The sequence below is a fragment of the Filicampus tigris genome, chromosome 1 (genome assembly GCF_054856515.1).
Source record: "Filicampus tigris isolate MCC_2025a chromosome 1, RoL_Ftig_1.0, whole genome shotgun sequence".
Taxonomy (NCBI): domain Eukaryota; kingdom Metazoa; phylum Chordata; class Actinopteri; order Syngnathiformes; family Syngnathidae; genus Filicampus; species Filicampus tigris.
Genome location: NC_141217.1, coordinates 12,025,612 through 12,050,236, shown reverse-complemented (window position 1 = coordinate 12,050,236; position 24,625 = coordinate 12,025,612). Strand labels below are relative to the sequence as shown.

Here is a 24,625-nt window from a genome sequence, read left to right as displayed (position 1 = left end):
GAATCATGTATCCGCGTTACTGACATCGCATTAAAGTGAAAATTTTAAAAGTTTCCAAAATTGGAGATAAGTGTTTTTCACAGGACAGCGACGATATATAATACAACATACAACATACTAAATCAGATTAATGTAATTTGCTGTATTTAACTGACATATGTATTTAGAGATTCCTTGCTTGAATACTTTTTACGGTGATAGTACAAAATATACAGTATATTGTGTTACACAAGGATGGCGTTAAACCGGGGCTATGGAGGGCTATTGCCCTGTCAGAAATCTGTGTAGCCCCAGTTAAGCCCCTCCAGCATTTTATTTGATATTCGAAGATAGATTTATAAATTAGTTTCTTAGGCCCCCTATGTATCGGTCAAGCCCCCCTTTAGCAGTGGGAGAAAAAAACAAACGTCCCTGACCCTATAATAAAACCTCCGGTTACATGAATTGTGTACAGATACTGAACTGCAAAACATGGATTATAAATACACCATAATATACAGTGGGTACAGAAAGTATTCAGACCCGTCTTATATAGACAGGTGTGTGCCCTTCCTAATTAAGTCCAATCAGTTTAATTAAATAGAGATGGACCCCAGTAAAGGAGCAGAACCATCTCAAGGAGGATCAGAAGAAATGGACAGCATATGATGGTCGCTGCAAAGGGTCTGAATACTTATGACCATACAATATTTCAGTTTTTCTTTTTTCATAAGTTTGCAAACATATCTTTTGTTCTGTTCAAGATGAGGTGCACATAGTGCGAAATATTTTTTCTAATTTTTTTTTATTTTGTCAAATGGCTGCAATGACACAGAAAATGAAAAAAATTCAAGGGGTCTGAATACTTTCCGTTCCCACTGTACATACATATATACATCAGGGTTCTAAATTAAGTATTTTTGGGTGGCCAAAAATCAAACTCAACTTTCGCATTTTAGTTGTTTTTTTTTTAATTAATGGATTTTATTTGTTTAAGTATGTAAATGCTTTGATAATGATTACCTTATTATAAAATTATTATCACAGTTATGAGCGTTATAACAAACTTGAAATATAGCACATTCTTTTTTTTTTTAATGAGAATGACTTTTCATATTGACAGATCATATTTTAGCTTTTCACTGCACACTTCCTGTGGGGGCTTATTATCATCTAGAGAGTTATTGATGTCCCATGTGAGTCATGGCCTGCCCTCCATCTGCATCATCAGGGTCACGTGGGTCAAGGCATTACTGGGTGTGGGTGGTATTGATGGCAGTTCCACTTTGATAGAAGGTGTTTACATATCTCTCACACAGTCCTGAATTGTTCTTTCCAATATGGACAGAGTAGCTTCAGCTGTTTGTTGTTTCTGAATTACTGAGCTGCCTTTTCCAAACATTACATTCTTCAGATGTCCAGCAAGAATGGCTTCACGGTTAGATTATTACCTTATCAGCTGTCCTGTAACCTACAGCAGTGGTCCCCGACCTTTTTTTGTCTCACTGTGGGACGGGGTCATAGAAATACATGTTCTTAGCGGACCGGCAACCATTCGCCTATGGTAAGTAGGCGGTGTAGGGGTTTTGATTTTAAAAGAAATCTCCATCATTAGCACCAATTTACATTGTTTTGAAATTGCCCGTTCGAAAGCATCTGTACTGAAAACTAAGGTAGATAGCAAGTACTTCAAGTAGTGACATGAAGTACATTTTTTCAAGACATGAATGTTTATTAGACATTATAAGACATTATATTATTTACATTATGATTCTACATACGGCATAAACATCATTGCTACTCACAAATGTGCATGATCATAAGATGACGATTGATTGAGTTCAGTGGCTCAAAAAACTGCTCATGCTACGTGGGCAGGCTGTGAAAACACCTCTTGCATTTTCATGCTCTCCACATCATCACTTGGATGGTACTTCTTGTATTGCCTGTTTTTTTGGATGTACCTTGCACAACAGCTTCATATACTTGAAGGTCGCTTTAAAGATACCGCCACACAAGTGAGGGTGAGGAATTTCCCCGGTCAATATAGCTTCATCTTCAGAAGATAACGCCAAGTCATGAATGCCCATCAGATGCGCGTTTACGCTACATGTTCGGTCATGGTTCACTACTTTTATCACTTTTCGTTTACTTCACCTTGCAAACCAAAACAGAGAAAGAAAAGCTGGACTCTGATTAGCTGCCGTCACACACATTTCTGCTGCGTCTGATGGAGTAAATATGCTCACAGTTCACAGCTGCTCACTAATATCAAGATTCTCGATCATATAATCACCCAGCCCTAAACATATTGCCTTTTAGAATGTAATGGACAGGGTTGAGGAGGTGTGGGGGTCTAACGCATAGCCTCTGCTAGCTAGCTAAATACAAAACAATAGCACAGAGTCAGCCCTGTTATGAGTTTTTAATGATATCCTCTTGGCAAATGACACTGGAGACTCTGTGTCATGTTGTAAGAATTCTTACACATGTTTTGTTGGATCATCTGACTGCAGCGTTTGATACAGTGGAGCACTGTATTCTGGCTCATTGACAGCACCAATGTACATTAGCGGTTGCGCTCCAGAGTGATTTAGATCCTATTTGGCTGGCAGGACTTCGTGTTAGCCTAGGTTGCTTTGCCTCTCTGTTGTATGGTGTTCCACAGGGTTTTATTTTGGGGCCCTTGCTGTTTTCATTGTACAAAAACATGGTAGCCTATTTTCTTCAACTGCTATACGGATGACAGTCAGATCTTTGTTCAACTGAGCAAAAAAGACACTCTCTCCTTAAGACCACTTTTGTCCTGTCTAGAGTAAATCAAAGTTTGGATGTCACTGAAATTCTTAAATTTTAACGAAAAGGAAACAGAACTTTATGGTGTTCGGTCCCAGTGGCCCTTCAACATTACATCCTATTGACCTTGGCCCCCGTGACGTCTAAAGCCAACAGTCTTGAACTTGGGTTTTAAATCAGACAGTGATTTTAAATTGGGCCGGCAAATCAGTGCTGTTGTTAGATCCAGATTCTTTTATCTTGGCTAAGGTAAAGCCCTTCCTTTCTCAACAGCACTTAGAAACAGTAATCCATGTCTTTGTTACATCTCGGCTAGATTACTGCAATGTACTTCATTTTGGAGTCAGCCAGGCCTTCCTCAAGCGTCTCCAGTTGCACCAAAATGCTGCGGATCGCCTCCTAACTGGAGCTCGGAAGAGGGAGCATGCAACCTCAATTCGGGCCTCCCTTCACTGTCTCCCAGTGCATTTTAGAGTATTTTAAGATACTTCTATTTGTCTTCAAATCTTTAAATGGCCTGTCCCCAGCATACCGCTCTGAGCTGGTCCACCCCAATACACCTGCCGGTGCCTCAAGTCTGCGGACCAGACGCTACTGGAGGTGCCGAGGACAAAGTGGAGATTCAGAGGGGAATCGAGCCTTTTCTGTTGCCGGTCGTTTCCCCTGGAATGACCTTCCGTTAAATGTTAGGCAAGCGCCCTCTCTGTCCACTTTTAGAATTCATTTGGGTTTCGGCCCAGCATGAGACTGACCCTGTTCTGCTGTTTTCAGGTGTCTACTGTATATGTATTCGTATTATTAGTGTTTTAATTTGACTGTTTTCACTGTCTTTGTTGTTGTATTATTACTATTTTATGTAAAGTGTTTTGTTACTGTTGCAGCTGTTTTGAAATGCGCTAAATAAATCAAGTTGTATTATATTGTATAAATGTCATAGAAGGTCGAATGAAAAGCATCTACGTGCTGGTGTTGAAGTACTTCACAAAATGTATATTTGAACGCAAATGGTGCATCAACATGTGGATGGAGAAGGAGGAGAGGTGAAAAAGGCAAAGAGACTACCGGCGCACTAACAGACACGATCGAGACACTGCGCATGACACTGCTCAACCGCAAGGAATGCTGGTCTTTGTAGTACAGGAAGTGCTTGTATGCGGAAGTGTGTTGTTTGGCTCGAGACCCATTGCAAATACACAAAGCAGAGGTAAACAAGCTCAGAGACGCAGCACAAAAGCACACTTTTGGAGCGAGGAGAAAACCGGCTGCTTCCTTCCTGTGGTGAGTGACATGAATATCAAGCGTTTTATTGACAGTTGAAAGTAACAAGCGGAAATGATGTCCATTTCAGTCATGACGTCGTGTGTTGCCGTACACATTGGGTTATTCAAACACTGTCCGATTTAGAAATCGGAATTTTGACTTTAACCCGAATATTGACTGCATGTAAACATAGTCACTATGGTGCTGGGGACAAAATGCAGGAGGCACGGACGGGCGTCTTAAAGTTGAAACGTTGTAGGTCGCGTATGTCGTAATACGAGGACTGCCTGTATACTAAATGTTCTTATAAAGTACAAGATTATAGAATGCTAGTTTCCCGATAAAAATTACATTACAAAAAATTCTGTTCAGTTTTTGGGGGATGCTGAAATGGATTATTGACATTTTCAATCAATTCGATTGGGAAACATGATTTGACATATGCATTTTGAGTTAAGGGCAAGGTCATGGAAATAATTCACTGTAAAATCACTGTAATTTACACTGTACACTATTTTTTTTTTTTTTTTTTTTACACAACAAACACACATTTTATGTGTAATCAGTGCAAGATTGCAAGATATAACTAGCTGCATTTTCTTTGTTTACTTAATGTGAGTTTATTCTCTCTCTTAAAAGGTATTTTGTTTGGTCACTATCACGCTTTTAGGGATGAATGTGTTAGTCTTGCCCTAAATGGCAATTCTGGATTTCTTGCTTTTAAACGCAAAAATTATGCATGAGTACATGAGCACATTGTCAAGAAAATGAAAGATTAGCCTGCAGGAAAAGGGTTCACCCAGCATAGAACTTCACATGACATGAAGCAAAACGCAAAAGTGCTGCACTCGCCTTATCAGGATACTTCTGCAACAATTCTCTGACTTTACTGGCACTCCCATGCGCTGCCTCAATGACTAGCCGGCTGGGATTGTCGTGCTCTGTGGACTGAGACAGCAGTTTCTCCAACACAGAAATGACTGTACCTGAACAGTGGCAGAGGTAAAAGGAGAATGGAAGGGATGGGAAGAGAGTGGGAAGACAAAAGGAAGAGAATGATTCATTTGTTTGTTTTTTTCAAGCCCACTATTGACAGTATGATGAGCAATGGTGTCCAAAAGCCATTCAGACGCCTGAAACAGTACTATAAAGAAAAAGGATGCTTTAGAGCTGAGATCACTGACAAACTGCAAGAATGAGTCAAAATGCCCCAGCCATGCAAAATTTACACGCACACATAAAGCACTGCAAACGCATGAGCAAAATATATCTCAACCAGGACAGGATGCTGACAGTGGTAGAAAAACGATCTGTAATCTCACTGTTAACACACAGGATCATGGAGAAAAAATATTTCAAGAAATAAACAACAAGTACAAAAATGAAAAGGAGACAGAATGAATGTGTGCATGCATGCACAGTAGCCACAAAGCAGTTGGGAGGATGAATGGGCTAACGTAGAGGGAGAAGATAGGCTGGAGTGTTCGAGATAAGCCCCTTGGTCCTGGCAGAGGCCTTACTTCCAGATTCGTCGGGGTTCTCAGCCGTCATGAGGTTGGCGTCCACCTCCACAGGCTGGGCCGAGAGACAGGCTGGGTTGAACGTCCACGTCTGGCCTCCAAACGCCACACGGAGGTCACCATCTGCATATGCTTTCAGCACCTTACCAACCTGGCCGAGCACCTGGCGGAAACATATTGCGTAATGCGGATGAGCATGACTTAATATTCACTGATCTCATATTTTGCCCCTGTGTTCTCACAGTCTTTTAGAGAATATCAAGACATTCCAGGTCATTTGACTAGAGTGAAAATGAATGCTGGTGTAGCATGAGCAGGAGCGTACGGGAGCCATGCTGTCTGTCCATTCTCCATGGCCGGCCTGCAGCCTCTTCACACTATCTATGTCCTCCAATACTCGCACAAGTTCACCAACCCCAAATGTGTTCACCTAGGAGAAAGGAAGACATACAAATTGGAAGCATCGTTTTTTTAGCTGATGAAATAGTGGAAAATAGTCCATACATATACAAGTACTATAAAACTGTTTGGATTAAGGTATGACTCGTCTGCAAAGATGCAACTGTAACTGAGTACCTTGGTAAGTGCCCCCGGATGAAAAGTCCAGCGGATGTTGTTGCTGTACTGGACTCTGACGTCTCCCCGGTCAGTGATTCTATGAACTGTCCCGATCCGGCAAATGTACTGCAAACACAAAGAGGTTGTTTGGCCCTGGGTCTCCCTCTGCATGGCTTTGACCTTAATGTTCCCTTTGGTAGCAAGGACCTCAAGCGCTTGCTTAAACTGTTGTTTTCTATCACTATTACAAACACCAAAGTCCATCTGAGCCACCGGCATAATACTATTTTGTCTTTTTTGGGTTTTTTTTTAATGATATGGGAGAATGTCTCTCTTAACATCCTTGACTCCTGTTTCAAAGCCAATGCTCCATTTAGCAAAATAATGCCAGCCGGATGAGTTAATCCAAAGTGTCGTGTGGCGCAACTTGCAGCAAGGAGAAAATCTACCTCCACTGGTTGCAACCAAGCAGTGCCTTCCATTTTGCCTCAATTGCCGGAAGACACAATTAAGCAACAGTCCACCCAAATGATCTTCAGAATTCTGAATCAATGAAATCAATCATTATGCTCATTAGGGGTGTGCCATATCATACCTTCTACTATATTACCGGTGGATTTTTTTGGGGTGCTAAAAATTTTTAAAACCGTGAAACTTGCACTGTCGGGACATGATGACGTATTTCGTAACGTTAGACGTCATCGCCTCCCTCCGGACGTACGCGTGTAGCTCTCAACTGCATAAATAACTGTCGGAGAGCGAGAGCAGCACAGCAACATCGACTTTGACCTCAAATGAGGATGAGGATTTAGTGCCTTAAATGGGAGCTACCTCTGTCGTGTGGAGGTGATTTGGCTACAAGAGGTCAGATGTACAGCAAAATACAACCCTTTGCAATTATGCAGGAAAACTGTTACCGCCAAAGGTAAAACACAACGAATGTTTCGCCTCGTAAAGCTTAAACACGTGGCCGAATATGAGCAGGCTACGAAGAGACGTGAGGAGGTCATGAAAACAGCCAACAACTGTTGTCCAGAGTAAAAGAGAACAAATGTTTAAACCGAGCATTGCTCGAGCACTCTCTAGCTGTACTCCTTACGACAAAAAAAGCAGACTGTGGCAGGATATTAAGGAAGCGATCGCATAGTGTATTGTAGTTTTGATGTAAGTTGACATAAGAAATGTGCAATAGTTCCAGGAATGTCATGCTACCTCATTAAACTGTCATACTGCTTGGCAACTGTTTTGAAACCTTTTTGTTTTCTTTTAATAGGCACTGAATGTTCACATTTTGACTTTTGAAGGTGTGTACCGGTATGTTCTTTGGCTTTCGATTACATGTTAGTTTCTTTATTCAACAGGTTTTAAGCTGTTAAGTTACATTTAGACCTCCTAGGGAAAACACTACTTGATTTTTTTCCATTTTAAGCGCTGTAACTTATACAATTGCACTAGATTTGCACAGTTTACATTTGATTGGAAAAGAAGGGTGTCCTCAATATTCATTCAATAAAAATGCTGTTGTTCCGAAGCAGAAATCACATTATAGATATTGCTCAGTAATATTTTTCCATAATATTGTCAGAAATATCGAGATCACAAATTTCCTTAGAGGAGAAGTCAACCCAAACATATTTTTTTCAAGAATATGTTCTATGCAGGTCCACTAGTTGAAACGAGGCATTCTGATAAATATTGCGTTTGTGGAATAAGAGTTAATTCACCAGTTTTTAGCCATCTATGGGGCGGCCATTCTGTCACCTCTGTCGACTGAAAATGACATTACAACTCCTCAGGGCTCAAGTAACAACCAATCACGGCTGACCTCTTTTCTGAAGCTGAGTCGTGATTGGTCATTACCTGAGCCCCGAGTAGTTGCGATATCATTTTCAGTCGACAGAAATGACAAAATGGCCATCCCCAGAGATGGATAAAAAGGGGTGGATTTTGCTGCTCATATTCCACAAACGCAATATGAATCAGAATGCAGTATTTCAACTAGTGGGCCGGCTGGGAACATATTCTTGAAAAAAATTTGTTTGGGTTGATTTCCCCTTTAAAATATATTGTGATATTATTTTCAGGGTATAATGCCCCTAATGCCCATGTTTATTTCAAATGCACAAGCATGATAATAATAAAACAATTCTAGCCAAGACAGTCTAATAGTATAGACTGATTTTTACTACGGACCATCTGGTTGCTGCTTAATAGAAAATCTCTTTTGCTTTTTTTTCTTTACTTTAATATGTAGCTCTCGTAACTACAATACAATATTATGAGTGTGTGTTCAACCAAATTCTTAAAAAAATAAAAATAAATTAAAAATCACTATTTATTCATCATGCCCGTCCATACTAGGTACAATGTGTTGTTAATGGTCGTACACCGGATCCAAGTCTTCTGCATTGGAAAATAAAACACACCATATGGAATATTATTCACAAAGGACAGTACTAAAATACCTCTGCCATTTTGGGATTCCATCCCCCGTGGCCCTCCTGCATCTGTCGCAGAATGTCCACCTCCAAGAGACATTTGACCTTGTCACCCTGCTGGAAAGAGTGGCCATCAGCACTCTCCTGGCGCTGCAGCTCTGCATGCTCTCCTGGATGGACAAACATTCATAATAACAAGAGGTAAACAAGGCTGCTCTTGAAAAATAGCTCAAAATATTAGAATGATCAACATTAAGCAAAATCATTTTTCCCTAAGTGCAAAACTACCATCTGTTTAAGGGATGAGCTAAAGATACTTAAAGGGACCTTGGGGCCGGGATGGCCATTTTTCACTAACAAGTTCATTTTATCTATTTTTTGATCAGGAAAATGAAAAGAGTTGCCATTTCCTATTTTATCCATTCATTTTAGAGAAATTAGGAAATAAGTAACTCCATGAATAAACGCCTCTTGTTATTGAGGACAATGGCCGCGCCCCATACCGTTCTATCCTTGTTCGGCCGGGGTCACGGGAGGAACCGATTCCAAACTCTCCATTGGAAACTTTCATTGCTTATAACGTCCAAAAACGGCGATCAATTGGCACCAAAAGGTATGTGGACATCCCTACTATTCAACATATCAAAGGGATTAACCTCTTCATGGCTGATTTATATGAGAATGAGGAAATGTGGAAGTGAGCAGAGTTACATAGATTTATGCTGGGACGAGCGCACACTGCTTCTTTGCTTAAAAAAAAAAAAAACACTGCTTTTTGCTGATCACGGTTAGGACGGGCGAGGTATTAAACACCAGTCAGGATATTTACAGAGACTGAAGTGGGAATGAGTAGACGTGCACATTTATTTGGATGAGGAATGCCCCCAGTTTTTCGACCTACAACACGCCGTCCAATTGGTAACGTAACAGCCGAAATTGCACGTTCCAATGCGGCCGCACTCGGCTGTGCAGTCAGCCTCGCTAGAACCTTGTGTTCGCTGAACATCGGCGCTTGTTGGCTTACCTCACTCTCATGCCGCTTCACTCAGGCAGAAGGTGGCGGCTGCAAGCAGTGTCGGACACCGCACGCAACTGCTTGGGAGGCAACCCCGCTACATGAAGATGCGGGCTCATGATCACCTCCACACGCTGGGCGGACAGTAAGGAGCTAATGTTGTTGTGCTAACGCCTTTTGTTTTAACGGCCTGAAGCTAGTTGTTGCTATTAGCCGTCCCGTTATCCTACCTTTAGCCGGGGAGGGAAGGGGGTGAGGGTATAAAGATCCAATCTGCCTGCCCTGCTGCTTGCTGCAAGCCGCCGTCTGCCTCCCGAGAGTTGACACGAGTTTAGCGTAGCTAAACGTCCGGAATATAACCAGTTGGGGTTCGTGTGCGCATTCATGATCTTGTCCGCTTCAGCTTGTGAAAGTGGAGGAGCAATCGCCACAGTATTTTTGATTTTGTGGAGGTGATCCTGATGAGATCACGTTTTATGTCAATAAATCCAAACTATTGTGGAGAACACTTTTATACTTTCACAGGTTGCAGTGGACTAGAGTAGTAATGTGCATTTGCATTTTGGTGGCGATCGGTCGCTGTTTTAGACGAAAGCGAGCAATATTACCAAGCATGCCTCCCTCCTGTGACGTAGACCGCTGAGACAAAAAAAAATAACACAAGCCACGCCCCAAAAGGGGACAGAGCAGTTTTAGTACTGATGTCATTTTTACATGCAAACCTATGATATAAATGCCAATGTTACGATCACCCAAGTGTCCCTTTAAGGAATGTTGGATTAATAGAGGAATCTGTCTTACCAAGTACTGGCAAGTGGTCTTTGTAGTAGAAGCCTCCTTGGCCGTCAGACACATACTTGAGGTCCACCTTGCCCTTATGCCCCATTCGGTAGACATTGGTGGTACCATTAGTCCAGGTCACACTGGCCACACTGCGACCAGACTCTGTATCCCAGCCACGAATGTCCACTACCTTCCCAACCTTACCCTCCCCGCCTACACACACGCAAACATAAATAGGCACGAGATAATCAGAGTGTTGGTAAACAAGAGATAAAGAGAGAGGTCTTTTTAAGACGGAAAAGTCACGGTGTTACATGAGGCGTTAAGAAAGGGAAGGAGGAAATGTCAACAACAGATTAAAGTAGAAGTAATCATGCTGGTGAAAATAAAAGGTGGTGAAGTAATGACATATATATGGCAAACACAAATGTGTGAAGAAAATAGTTCAATTTCTTAGTGCAGCATGGAAAGTGAAAAACGCGATTCCTTATTCATGATTGAGGCACAAAGACAAAATTCGCTATTAGTCAGCTAATTTGGGTGATCTCTGTAGTGGTCTCATCAGGCTTCTTCTGTGCCCAAAACCCACCAGATAAACCAGTGACCTGAAAGGCTACATGGCGGGCTGGAGGTTATTGAGCATGCTCAGAGCATCCTGTATGTACATACCACATATAGCATCTAGACCAGATGAGTGACTTCACATAACCCTCAGGTGTTGATCTCAAAGCCACCAAAAGGACATTTTGACTCATTCGCTCTGGCCCAGAAATGGGAGTATAGCTATGTTCAGAGACAATAGGACCAGGAATAATTACAGTGCATAGGTTTCCTATTTCCCCTCAATGTAACATTGCTAAACAGCAGCTGCTTGGGTATGAAAGAGAGAGCATTTCTCTAAACATCAACATTTGGGATAATATCTACGATGTGACCACTTGAGTGAAGAAGCTTTAGGTTTGTAAAAAGCTGTAGAGAAGAATAGAGGCAAAGAAATGCAGATCTGTGCAACCAACACGGATGAGAGACTGGCAAAATAGGCACATGCAGACATGTTAACGTAGGCTACATGAGTTGCGGATGAAGAACACTTGGAAAGAGCACGGTTCTCCAGGCAAGATATTGTGGCAGAGCAGTCCAATCAGCAATTCAATTTCAGCAACCCCGTCACAACCCACTCACCGTCTTGGTTGCCCCAGTCCCAGTCAGGTCCACGAACCACCTTAACCCCCTGGAAGATTCCTTTGAGGATAAACCGTGGGAGGTTCTGCCTTGGTGCCAAGCTCACTCTGTGACAAGAACATCAAAAATCAGCTAAGCAAACTCTTGTAACTGTTCTGTGAAATTATGAAAGCGCAGCACTTCGTCCACGAACACATACGGTGGCAACAATGTCCTCTCTTAGAAAAACACTACAAACTAAGTAAATATATGCCCTCTGTAATGAATTTATTAATGCAAGAGGATATTTATGCCTTACATCATTATGTGATACATGTAACAGAGCAAGCATGAATCCAGTAGAGTAGGCAAGTACAGCACAAAAAAAAACAAAAAAAAATAACAACTACCGTAATCTAACCGTCGCAATGTTTATTAACATAACAGTTCAGTTCATTAACAGTACATGAACAAGATTGGTGACCCGGTCCTCTATCTCAACTCCCGGGTACTTTGCATACTCCTCGGCATGTCTAATGGAGTAATGACATCTGATTTATTAAGCATCACACCTTTCTCTGTGCATTCAAGACATGTCGGGGTGTGCCTGTGCACAACAAAAAAAACATTCCGTCTCCTGTTTTTCTTGAAATTTGTTGTTTTCATCAGCAACATTTCTCTTGAATGCAGGTTTTGACATGACTCTGACTGGGTGACAGAGTATCTTTTCTTTCTAGTTTGTGTCACTTCAGAATTACATTTTGCCAAAGGCTGTAATGATCCTGAGCTCTGGTAGCCCATAGATGATTTAAGAAAAGGTAACAACACGGCAAAAAAGGTGGGGGGCTGCACCAACATTAAACTTTGACGTCAAGTAAGCGGCCGCAAAATATCCTCCTGCCCCCGAGCCGTGAGTTTGACACCGCTGTCTTACTAATGGCATTTGCATGAATTAGGTTTGACAAAATATTAACTCCATATAGTGCCTGTAAAACGACACCCTTCTCAGATCCATTAAAAGCCAAAGATTTCATTTATTGTAGAGATATTGTATTCTTCTTTCTGTCAAAGTATCAAAATAGAGTGGTGGTTTGTGGGAGAAAAAAAAAAAGATATCAAACTGACAAAGGATAATTTCTCTACGACGTTTTCACGGGGTGTGAATTAACTTAATCAAAAAACAATAAATAGATTAAAAATAATAATACAAAAAAATAAAAACTTGTTCCTACGGGCAACACTATCAACACCCTCTACTCCAACTCTACATATAGAGAAACTCAAGACAATTACAAGAAAACATACCTTATGGTAAAGATTTGATCAGATCTTGGTGCAAAGGAACTGCCTATTCCCATACTTTCTTGAAAAGATCAAACGGCAACGCTCATTTCAGTCACATACCATCTTGGAACACTTCATATGTAAAATCCAGTGTGGGCTCCAAAAAATTCATAAATAAAAAGTAAAAAAGAAGAGTCCAGTGAATATAATCAATAAATGTCACTGAAGCTTTGCTGCTCAGATATGTCACCCAGGTTTTACCTTGCTTGGTATTAAAATGTGAAGCTTGAGCTCTGCAATTTTATTCTCTCTCTGGACAGACTTGTCCAGTTTTCTAGAATCTACAAGAGGAGAAGGCAGCAAACCTCTGTGCGAGCTTGGCTGGGAATAGACAGATGCTTCGAGGGCTAATCCTTGAAAGCAGAGCTTTAAGAGAGCAAGCAAGCTCAAGGCAACGAGTTGGCGCCGCCTTAAACGCTTAAGTGGACCCAAGTTCACACCAGGCATCACAACGTCAAATGTCTTTGTTGAATCCAGTTGAGCTCCTTCACTGTGGCCCAGGTCACGCCAACATTCACAACTGTCATGCTTTTCCACTGTACAGTCGCGACAAGCTAGTCGCTATTAGTGCTTTTCCACTGGCATTATTTCTTGTACCTGGTCAGCCAGTTCCAAGCATGCTGAGCTGATATCAGTAACACAATCTACTGCACATTGGTTGAGCACATTGATCATTGGTGCGAAATCTGATGAGGAATGACAAAAAAATAAATCTGCAAGCAACGATTAATGGACTTTACATAAGCTTGTGGGACTTAGGTGGTACACCAGACAGAAGACTGTGTTAAATCACACTGGTCCACAGCAAATTTTAATCAGCGAAGGCTTATGTGTCCCTAAATGTATTCTTGACGCTGATTTTAAAAATGCCTTTACTTTTTCCTAGCAAAGCAGGTTTTTGAGATACCGGTATTTCAATTTTTTGTTTTTAAGTTTGACCTACAAATGATTGCGCAATATGGATTTTACCATACGTTGTAATTAATAGCTATGACGTTTCAGAAAAAAATTCCACCTGTTACTGAACCTAACCCATCCATCCATCCATCCATTATCTATACCGCTTAATTATCACAAGGGTCGCGGTGGGGCTGGAGCCTATCCCCCGCTGTCAACGGGCAGTAGGCGGGGGACACCCCGAATTGGTTGCCAGCCAATAGCAGGGCACACAGAGACAAACAAACATTCACACTCACAATCACACCTAGGGGCAATTTAGAGTGTCCAATCAACCTACGATGCATGTTTTTGCAATGTGGGATGAAACCGGAGTACCCGGAGAAAACCCACGCAGGCACGGGGAGAACATGCAAACTCCACACAGGAAGGCAGGTGCAGGATTCGAACCCACGACCTCTGCACTGCGAGGCGGACATGCTAACCAGTCGACCACTGTGCCGCCCTTGAATCTAACCCATAATTCCTAAATATTATTAAACATATCTTTATATTATTCATTTGTCAGTATTATGAAAACCTAATGTGCCAGAGAAAAAAAAACGAGGGTACATTTGGAATCAGTGAAAAAAATAAAATGCTAGAAACGTTTACTTGCATCTCTGATTTAAAAAATAATAACAAAAATGTGTTGATCTGTGTTATAAGTTTGAATCAACTGCACACACTGACAAAAATCCTTCGCAATTTAGTGATGCACGTCTTGTCTACGATATGTGTAAAACAAACAGCTCCGCTGAAGCAGTCCATCTTTTTGTCCTCCTCTATGACATGTCAAAGTGACTCCTTAAAATGGCCACATGTATAGAAGTAGCCTACTGTAAATACAGGAGTCCTTCTTCTCCTTCATTGTTGCTGTTTGTTAGGGTGTCTTGGTATGACTGATTTGTTCAACGTGGAATGGTTTTCTTGGAAAATAGCTGATCACCCGAAGTAGGCCGGTCATGTTCAATGGAGAAAACAACATAAGAATCAAGCTATGTGCCCACCAGACCACGTTCAAATATTGAGTAATACAACTCCTCTGTCTGTTACTCATCATTGCATAAATAAATCATTTTGTTTTTCAAAGATCTACTGTACATTAGGGATGAACGATTATGGAAGAAAATATAACTGCAATTTTTTTTTTTCCTAAAAATTGCAATCGAAATATGAGATTTTTTTTTTTTTTTAATTCATGGTCCTTATTTATCTAATGTAATTTTCAACAATTAATATTTAGTCATACAAACAATATCATATCTGTTATGAATTGTACAATACTGTACTGAGGTAAAGGCAAATGAAGTTATCTACAACAATTAGAGGTATAAACTTACTTAATATTTTGATGTGGAGTTTGGCAAGCGTTCGCCACGACAACAATTCTGCCACACAAGTGTGGTGTAAACATAAGTATGTACTATACTGATAGTATATTGTAAAAGCACAAACTCAAGAGCAGATTACAACAATAATATAAACAAACCAGTAGCTTTGCCATATATCACTTTGTTTCATGAAACATGATGTAAACATGGCCTGCACTTCTTTCTTAATCGCTCATCTTATATAGACCGATAAACAATGATCCAGTAGCTCTGTACCGCTTCCTACAAGTTGATGTAAACATAGACTGTACTACTTAAATCACTCACTCAACTTATCATATAGACAGATAAATAAATGAAACATACATGAATAAAATTAAAGCTTACCCGATCTCCAGATAGTAACATAACACACGCCAACTGGTAGGAAAAGTAAGATAATGCCTACTCATGACGTAATATCAAGCTCCAGCGAGCGAAAAAAAGTTGCCTTGACTTCGACGTTCGATATTTGAGACCGTCCACAAATTTCATTATTTGAGGGTGTCATACATTAACAAAGATATTCACCAAAAATCAGTTAATTAACATGTTCTCATTCGGATTGATGTAGTAGATGGAAAAGGGAGGCCTCTAACTACTACACCTCAAATCTTTGTCATATAGGTCATTTTCATCTAATACAGCAACCAGAATGAGATATGGTGTTTTCCTTGATTTTTGGTGAATACTTATGTCAATTTAGCACTATTCTCATCCTTCACCAACCACATTCTCATCACCAGCGGGCATTATCACGTCATTAAACATCTTTTCGACTGTTTTTTTTTTCGAAACATACGGCCGAATTCATGCTCTTAATATTTGACCGTTTGACAACTTTGCACAAATGCATTTTTATTTGTCGTGGCTCAAGATGCCGCACACTATCGTCTGTGTGTGTGTGCTCGAACTTCGAAGACAGTAAATCTAAATCAACTCTTACAACAGCGACACACATCCGACAGCCACTGACAGACACTTCCTCACACACGCACTCCTACATATGATGGCAGCCAAAACATCACAAAATAGTTAACATATGTTTTTTTCCACACATGGGAAGTTTTAACCATGCAAGGTGAAAAGGCTCAAGCATGTTAGAAAGCTGAAAGCTAACGCAGGAGGGTGAGCTTAGCGTTCTGTGAATCCTTCTCTCCCCTCACAGCCTTCACAATTACAAAATCACACTCTCAAATTGCAGTTTTGTTGCTAATGCAATTAATCGTTAATGTACAGTGTACATTATGTACCATTTTATCATATTCAGCCACAGAGGGACTAAATATCACAATGGCTCAGTATGCCTTAAAATAGTGCTATTCTAATGTTCGCATTGCCAATGACCTGATGACACGACAAAGAGAATGCAAAGAGGTCGTCATCTGTTGATTTCATTCCACTCAGTCTTTGACATGATCCAAACAGCCATTCTGAGAAAGACAACAGCTCTATTAAGGGATCAAGATTTCTAATCCAGAAAGACCAAATGTGACCTTTCTGACCGGATGGGATCACAGGAGTAGAGCTACAACTACTGTCCTTGCCAACAAGTCAGCCAAGGGTTATCTTCAGGACGTGAGCAGAGAAGCACGCAAGCATCAAGACAATTGGCTTGTTGCAAAACAAAAAGTGATTGGCAAATGTCAGTCCTCCAGTATTATACTGAATATCAGAACATAGTGGCTCATTGATAATCACAATAACATAACTTTTGTGTTTTGATAGGGGTTTTGGGGCTTCATTCCATCGAAACGTCATTCAATCCATTGTAGTATTGAAGCTATATATTTAGTTTGTAATAGATTATTGTACAGTGGACCCGTGGTAAGGTTTAGCAACTCATCTCAACTGTCAAATAACTAATTGTGTAACAATCACAACCTAAACCCACAACATGGTTGAAAAGTCAAACAAAATAGGGCAAGAATAGACAAGATGAGACAAAACTTGAAATTCGTCATGTCTTCGGATTACTACAAACTTTCACCAATTGCTTAACCACTTTCTTTCTTTTTTTGCTATTTGTGTCCTTAAACTCATTCAAACAGGGATTGTAAAACATAGGGTATCATACTCCTCATTGCCTTCCACTTTGTGCCTTGTTTCATGATGATCAATATGAAGAATGGGTGCTGATATCTCACTAAGTGGTGAAAGCCACGCACGAATGCCTTCATATACAGCGCAGGCCAAAGTTTGGATACATTTTCTCATACAATGTGTTTTCTTTATTTTCATGACTATTTACATTGTACAGTCTCACCGAAGAAATCAAAACTGTGAATACATGTGAGGTTATATACTTAACAAAAAAAAAGGGTGAAATAACTGAAAACATGTTTTGAACCCAAGCAAGATTGTTTGGTGCGAGCTGGAAAGCAGAGTGAAGGCGAATGGGCCAACAAGTGCTAAACACCTCCAGGAACTCCTTCAAGACTCTGGGAAAAACATTTCAGGTGACTACCTGTTGAAGATGAATGAATCGAGAGAATGCCAAGAATGTGCACAGAAGTAATCAGAGCAAAAGGGTGGCTATTTTGAAGAAACTAGAATACAAAACGTTTCCAGTTATTTGACCTTTTTTTTGTTTAGTACACAGGTCCACGTGTCCATTCGTAGTTTTGATGCCTTCAATGAGAATGTACAAAGTAAATAGTCATGAAAATAGAGTAAAGGCATTGAATGAGAAGTGTGTCCAAACTTTTGGCCTGTACTATATATTGGATCCATGGTAACCATGGTCACATGGTCTCTAGGTCTGACAAATAAATAAAACGTTGGCAGCACAAATGCTTATGACTGTTTTGCAAAAACTTGCCGCTGTTAGCGAAACAATGGATCCGCAAGAAAAAAATGTATGTGATACGTAAAACTGTCGGAAAATATGTTTGCACCCTTTTACGAACCCTGACGAAACCCAAAGAAGCATTCTCCGCTCAGTGAGATAACGTACGGGCTTCAAGAGGAAAATCTCAAAGATAAGGATCAGCCCAGACTTTGTTTTTAAGCTTCTTCAAAATTAATAAAAAATAAATTTGTGCACGTTAACAGTTACATGTTCAATTATTTAATGCATAGGGTTAGGCATTTCAAAATTTGCTAAGAATGAATTCACTTATTTCCTACTGAGAAAGATCTCATTAAAGCTGAATAAATACAAGTTAAAACAGGCCTATGGACTGTTTAAATTCCAATTGACCTGTGACAATAAAATCATTATTTCAATTAAAGTGGATTCTGTTTTTCTTATCATTGTACAAAATGAGTAAAAACAGAAAACAACTGTTAAATGAGTAAAGGAATTGTTAGCAACAACAAGGACTAGAACCTTTACATGCAGTCAGCTGCATGTATCTTGAACGTGACTGTGGGTGGAGCAGGGTAGAGACCAGGTGGATGTGTGCAGCTTGATATGCAAGAGCAGGATTAAGCAGTGACATGGCCTGAGAAATTCCCAGATGCTGCGAGCGGGTTGTTTGAGTGGAAGAGCCGATTAACGAAATGCATAGCGACCATCTCATAAACATATGGCACACACATATGCTGTCTTCAGCACACCACGAGGTAAACCGACTACAATTTAAAAAATAAGACGCGTAAACACGCACGCACGCACACACCATGTGGTACAATGACTACAATAAAAGATTATTCACTCAAAACAGCCTTCTAGCATTCACATATTAGAGGCATTCAATATCAGAACCAAAAGATTCTAATAATGTGTTAAATGTTGCCCACTCGGCATCTATTGCAACCTGATCATCCTTGAAGGGGGATTCCCCCATCCGTGGTCCCTTCTCAAGGTTTCTCATTTTCCCCAGATGTTTTTTTTTTTTTTAGTTTTTCCTTGCCCTCCTGGGTCCACTGGGTCCCCTGACTGAGCCATGAAGAAATGCTGCAGGGAAAATACAGCCTCATCTGCAGTGTATGTGTATATTATATATACACAGAGCTGGGCAGTCCGTCCCTGGGCCGGATGCACATTTTTGGGGCGGGGCGTGGGGGCTGACAAATTTTTAAAAAGGGCTGGACTAAGCGTGGCTGAAAGTGGATTTTAGTCCGGCCCACTAATAGGCCCTCATGTGTTTGACATTTTTTCGCCAAATTTCACCTCAGCCTACTCAGTGAAAGGCTTCTTTTTAGGCTTTTTAGGCATTGTGCTGTTGGCGACAGGTTTGCAACACATGCCACGCACACATCAGGAATTGCTGCTGCTCTGATTGGTCCATTATGTCACATGTTGCGATATCATACAGTTTCCCACATGGAGAGAGGGAGAGAGAGAGAGGATGCAACACGCAGCTCGTTGCTGCTGCAAAGAAAACTAGTTTGGCAATAAAATTAAATGCATCGTCTAGTCATCTCGGTCCCTTTATGGTTGTAGCAGGCATGATATCCATTGTTGTCGCTGTCTTTTTGAAGCGACACCCCCCGACTTGGAACTCAACTGTTTTAAAACAACTTGTGTCCGGGAGTACGTATATTAAGCTACGCGCAGCACTCAAGTATGATGATGGCTAAAAACGGGGGGATTAACTCTTATTCCACAAACACAATATTTATCGGAATGCCTTGTTTCAATTAGTGGGCTTACATAGAACAAATTCTTGAAAAAAATATTTTAGTTTTGGGTTGACTTCCCCTTTAAATCTTAATTTATTCTTCACAATGTGTAAGCACATGCATGTATTGACTTAGTTGGGAGGTTAAAGTAACACTCCACAAATACAAAGGGCACCGCTGAGCGAAAAAAACATTCATTTCGACCTCAGAGACAAATCAATATCTCTGTTCCATCAAACTCCAAGCAATGTCAAACTATTAGATAACAGGTAGTAGGCAAGGGCTACATTTCTGTCATCAGGGTAGTATTTGACTGGAGAGAAATAAATGTGTCACCACTTTGTTGAAACAACGTGTAAGTGTAAGAGAAAGCCTAAATGTACAATTGAGGAAGTGGGAACACATGTAGACTGGTTGGGCGAACTCCCATGGACTTGGAGAACGCGTTTGATCGTGTTCCTCGGGGAGTTCTGTGGGGAGTGCTTCGGGAGTACGGGGTACCGAGCCCCCTGATGAGAGGTGTTTGGTCCCTGTACCACCGATGTCAGAGTTTGGTCCGCATTGCCGGCAGTAAGTCGGATTCATTTCCTGTGAGGGTTGGACTCCGCCGAGGCTGCCCTTTGTTACCGATTCTGTTCATAACTTTTATGGACAGAATTTCTAGGCGCAGCCGAAGTGTCGAGGGGGTCCTTTTTGGTGGTCTCAGTAAAGCATCTCTGCTTTTTGCAGATGATGTGGTACTGTTGGCGTCTTCAAGCCGTGATCTCCAACTCTCGCTGGAGCGGTCGGATTGAAAATCAGCACTTCCAAATCTGAGACCATGGTCCTCAGTCGGAAAAGGGTGGCGTGCCCTCTCCAGGTCGGGGAATGGGATTCTGGCCCAAGTGGAGGAGTTCAAGTATCTTGGGGTCTTGTCACAATTAGATTATTTCCCAAAATCATTCACCCATCCACAGCACCTCATCAACCCATCGCTTAAATGAGGGAGACTTCATCTGTTTCCATTGTAAGAGGATTTGCCTCCGGGCTAGCAGTGTAAAAAAGGCTACGGCATTAGCTTCTGCTCTCCTAGTGCAAACAGACCGTAACAATTGGGTCAGGACTTGCTGACCTGCCACAGACAGAGGACAATGTTTCAAAGACTCAAATCAAGAAGTTAGAGTATTAATTAAGTAAATTCCACAAACTTAACATAATGTATGCCACAGAGTTGCTAGACTAAGATTTCAACTTGAGCACACAGGGCTAGTACCAGGGTAAATCTTGGCCAGTTTCTCAGGCAAGTAGTGTCTCAAGCATAATGAAGTAGTATGTATATACTTCAAGATGTATTGTCACAATTTACCTGAGAGCATAGAACCCCGCCCGGTCTTCTTCCCAAGCTTGCCTGCTTTATCCCATGGAGGTGGTGCAGCATACAGAATTATCTTATAAATTGCTCATAGCCCCTGCTTCGCTCCAGGGTCTCGGCCCAATATGGTATTTATTGCATTTTCATAACAGAGGGAACTGGAAAAGTTTTCTTAACAAAGCTACGTGCCTGAGAGTTTCTGAAATAATGACTGCTGGGCAGATCATGTTCCTTTTGTAGTGCACTAAATGAAGCAAATGTGCCATCGTAGCGCGCAGCCCTTCCCCACCATCAGAGCGGGCACGCATCAGCTCAGCGGGGGTCCAGCGGGCGACGAAGGTCGTTCAGCTTAGTACATCTGATGCCAATACTGAGCAAACAAGTTCAACTGGATCAAAAACAGTGTCAACACACAAATGCAAATGCACAGCTAATATTTAGCTTATAGCATACACAGCATATACTGTACATACATGCATACATACATACACAGTAATTGGACAACTAAGATTCGACACATTTTCCTTGCATGCTCCTCAAATGTAGCTTTGTGTTTGTCGTATATACTTACTCTTTCTAAAAACAACCCTAGGTTAGTCCATCAATGGGTGCCCAGTAGCATGTTTGAAATACTTGCTGAATTATTTTATTTTCTTGAGGTTCTCAAAAATAAAGTTCTCTTGTGAAAAATTCAAGCTCATAGGTTTCATACAAATATACCGGTTAAAAATAGCCCTTTGAGAATCTCGTAAAGTTCGCAAACAGTAAAAAGTTAATGAAATTAAAAAAGAAGAACTTTCAGAAAATTTGAATTTCATTCAAAAAATAACTTTGTTTAGCTCCCTCCTCCCCCCATCCGCCCGCCACCCCCACCCCCAACATCAAACTGATTTATACCTGGTGTGCATCTCTCATAAAAAAACAATTAAAAAATGTAAGGATTCAAATAAGTTTAGTTATTTCCCCCCCCAAAAAGTCCAACTCAAATCGGTTTTCATTAAGCCTCTACTATTACAGTATGGTCTCACTATAGTAGTATAGCGGGGAGTGGGAGACGAGCACGGTTGCAATCTCAATTTAAACCATCAATTTGAGTCAGTCTGTGTTTTGAATGATATTAAATCAATGACAAAACTTGACTAAAATAAAGTTTGTACAAGATCAAAATAAAAGTGATGTGTATTGTGCCCAGAGGACAGGCAACTATGAATCCAATTTCTGGTCCCTAACACCCACAAATACAGACAGTACACTGTACTGTGTATTCTTACAGATAATAAGACGTTATCAAATTCCGATCTAAATGCTTAAACTATAATTTGATTATCAGAAAATTAAATGAAACCACATGAGATCTAAATGCTAAAACTATAAAGAGGAAATCAACCCAAACATATCTTTTTCAAGAATATGTTGTATGCAAGCCCACTAAGTTGAAACAAGGCATTCTGATAAATATTGCATTTGTGGAATAAGAGTTAATCCACTCGTTTTAAGCCATCTCTGGGGGCGGCCATTTTGTCACTTCTGTTGACTTACAATGACATCACAACTGCTCAGGGCTCAGGTAACGACCAATAGCGGCTCAGCTTCAGAAAACAAGTCAGCCGTGATTGGTCGTTACCTGAGCCTTGAGCAGTTGTGATGTCATTTTCATTCGACAACATAGAATATATTCTTGAATAAAATATGTTTGGGTTGACTTCCCTTTAACTACCAGAAAATGAAATGAAACATAAGACCTTATGCTCATATGAATTTGAAGTGATCCAATATCATGATTTTTGCTATTTGTCATTGGCATAATGTACAAGCTGACAGGCACGGGCGGGGAGGGGAGGTGTAAACATGTACCAAGAGCTGGACTATACTATGAACTATTATATACTATAGGAAAAAAATCTAGGTCATATAGATCACTTCATTAAAATGAGCACAGCCCATCCAGCTGACATTCAGACAGTGCCCGTAGCAGTTTGGAGCGTTGTGGTGAATTGATGCAGAAGAGTGCATTCTACAGGGAGAACTTAGGCCAGTAAATTTGGATACACAGGACACTTGGAATCAGCTCACTAAAGCGTTTATGTACAGGGAGCGGGCCTTGTTGGTTAGCCTGAGCTCAATCTAACACGCAGAAACGTCAGCACTTTTGGTAACATAGTCTAACATAGTCATAGTCTAGACTTTATGCCTGCAAAGGTTTCTGAAGAATGCCCCCGCTTAAGATAAGTTTCCTAATTTTTAATATATACACTGTTAAATGAAGACTCATTACACCTTGAAAATATATGTCTAAAAATATACATATATATGAATAAATCTATATATGTATATATGTACAAATATATGTCTGTGCAATGCAAAAGACCTTGTATGGAAAATGTTAAGAGCACAGGTTGTGTGACCTGATTGTATAATTAGTTGTCACTGGGTTTAGCACTGTGTTGGCGGTAAACAACTGCCTGAGTGTCCACAGCGGGCAGTGACCGCACAGAATGGAACAATAATAAACATATTAAATACATTCCCCCTATCGCTTGAAATGCAGGTAACTTTGGCTTTACTCCACTGGAAGCTGTGAGTAAATGGGTTCCTTTTTAATTAATTCTATTCAACTCAAATGGACGGTCTTTGCTTCCACTGGAGTTTTGATTTACCACGGCTATTTTTGATTTGGAAACGTTAGTCATATGCACAAAATTTGTAGGAAACGGTTTGTGCAATCCTGCTGACTAACAACAGCGACAAAAAGCCTTACTGGCAGAGGTAAACGGAGAACACTCATCCATATAGACAAGCACAAAGTAGTCTGTAGGTAATCTCAGTTGTACACTTAACCCCTCTGACTCAATCAGCCGATGCTTGTAGAACACCACAATGACTACAAAGTAAATGAAAGGTGATGAATGATCCTGGAGAGGGGGGGGGGGTTGAATACTTACGGCTGAGAATGAGCTGTCTCATAACGCTCAAACGAGTGGCTCAGGTCATGTTTGTTGTTCATGTAGCAATGTGTGCACAGGTCATAGTCAAAGCACACTTTGCACTTCCATCGCATTCCCATGATGCCATGCTTCTTGCAGCTGTCGCAGATGATATTGGAGTGACGCACCCCTGTGGGAGAAGGAGGCGTAAATTCAGTAACGCACAATAAGGTGATTGATGCACAAACGGACAACACACTGCTCTGCCCTTCCTCATCTCTCATTTCATTAATTGTAGGACGACGTTTGTCACAGAAGACTGGAGCAAAATCCTCATGATATTAATAAAGTGAGAGTCATTTAGAGAGTGACTGCCTTTCGTCTTCCCATGCACACTAGTCAAAATGTGTTGTGTTAACCCATTAAGGACGGGAGCTCATAACCGCGTTTCTATCGCTAAAGCCGGGAGTGCTGTTGCGTGTTTCTCCCGTTAAAGCCGGAGAGTGTATACGTCATTTTCTTTTTTTAATCCAATTCTCGGTCTCTCAGCCAATTAAATGCATCAGAATATACATGTGACGGTGTCGTGAGTTGTCAGAGCATGTCCGGAATTTTTTC

General features: G+C 40.8%; 1 protein-coding gene across 3 annotated transcripts in view; it reads right to left on the bottom strand.

Annotated features, from left to right (window-relative positions):
• The window catches only part of mib2 (MIB E3 ubiquitin protein ligase 2), a 65,610-nt gene that overhangs the window by 19,520 nt on the left and 21,465 nt on the right, over window positions 1-24,625 (bottom strand). For 2 of the 3 annotated variants that reach the window (XM_086037636.1, XM_086036926.1), the window contains exons 3-10: window positions 24,026-24,197; window positions 11,532-11,638; window positions 10,368-10,562; window positions 8,579-8,721; window positions 6,132-6,239; window positions 5,881-5,985; window positions 5,556-5,718; window positions 4,888-5,021 (exon numbers count right to left, since the gene is read on the bottom strand). In XM_086037636.1, coding sequence (XP_085893762.1) covers window positions 4,888-5,021; window positions 5,556-5,718; window positions 5,881-5,985; window positions 6,132-6,239; window positions 8,579-8,721; window positions 10,368-10,562; window positions 11,532-11,638; window positions 24,026-24,197 — 1,127 coding nt within the window. Of the gene's footprint in view, window positions 1-4,887; window positions 5,022-5,555; window positions 5,719-5,880; window positions 5,986-6,131; window positions 6,240-8,578; window positions 8,722-10,367; window positions 10,563-11,531; window positions 11,639-12,815; window positions 13,498-24,025; window positions 24,198-24,625 lie in introns of those variants that run through there. The other variant, XM_086038454.1, reaches the window with a different exon arrangement.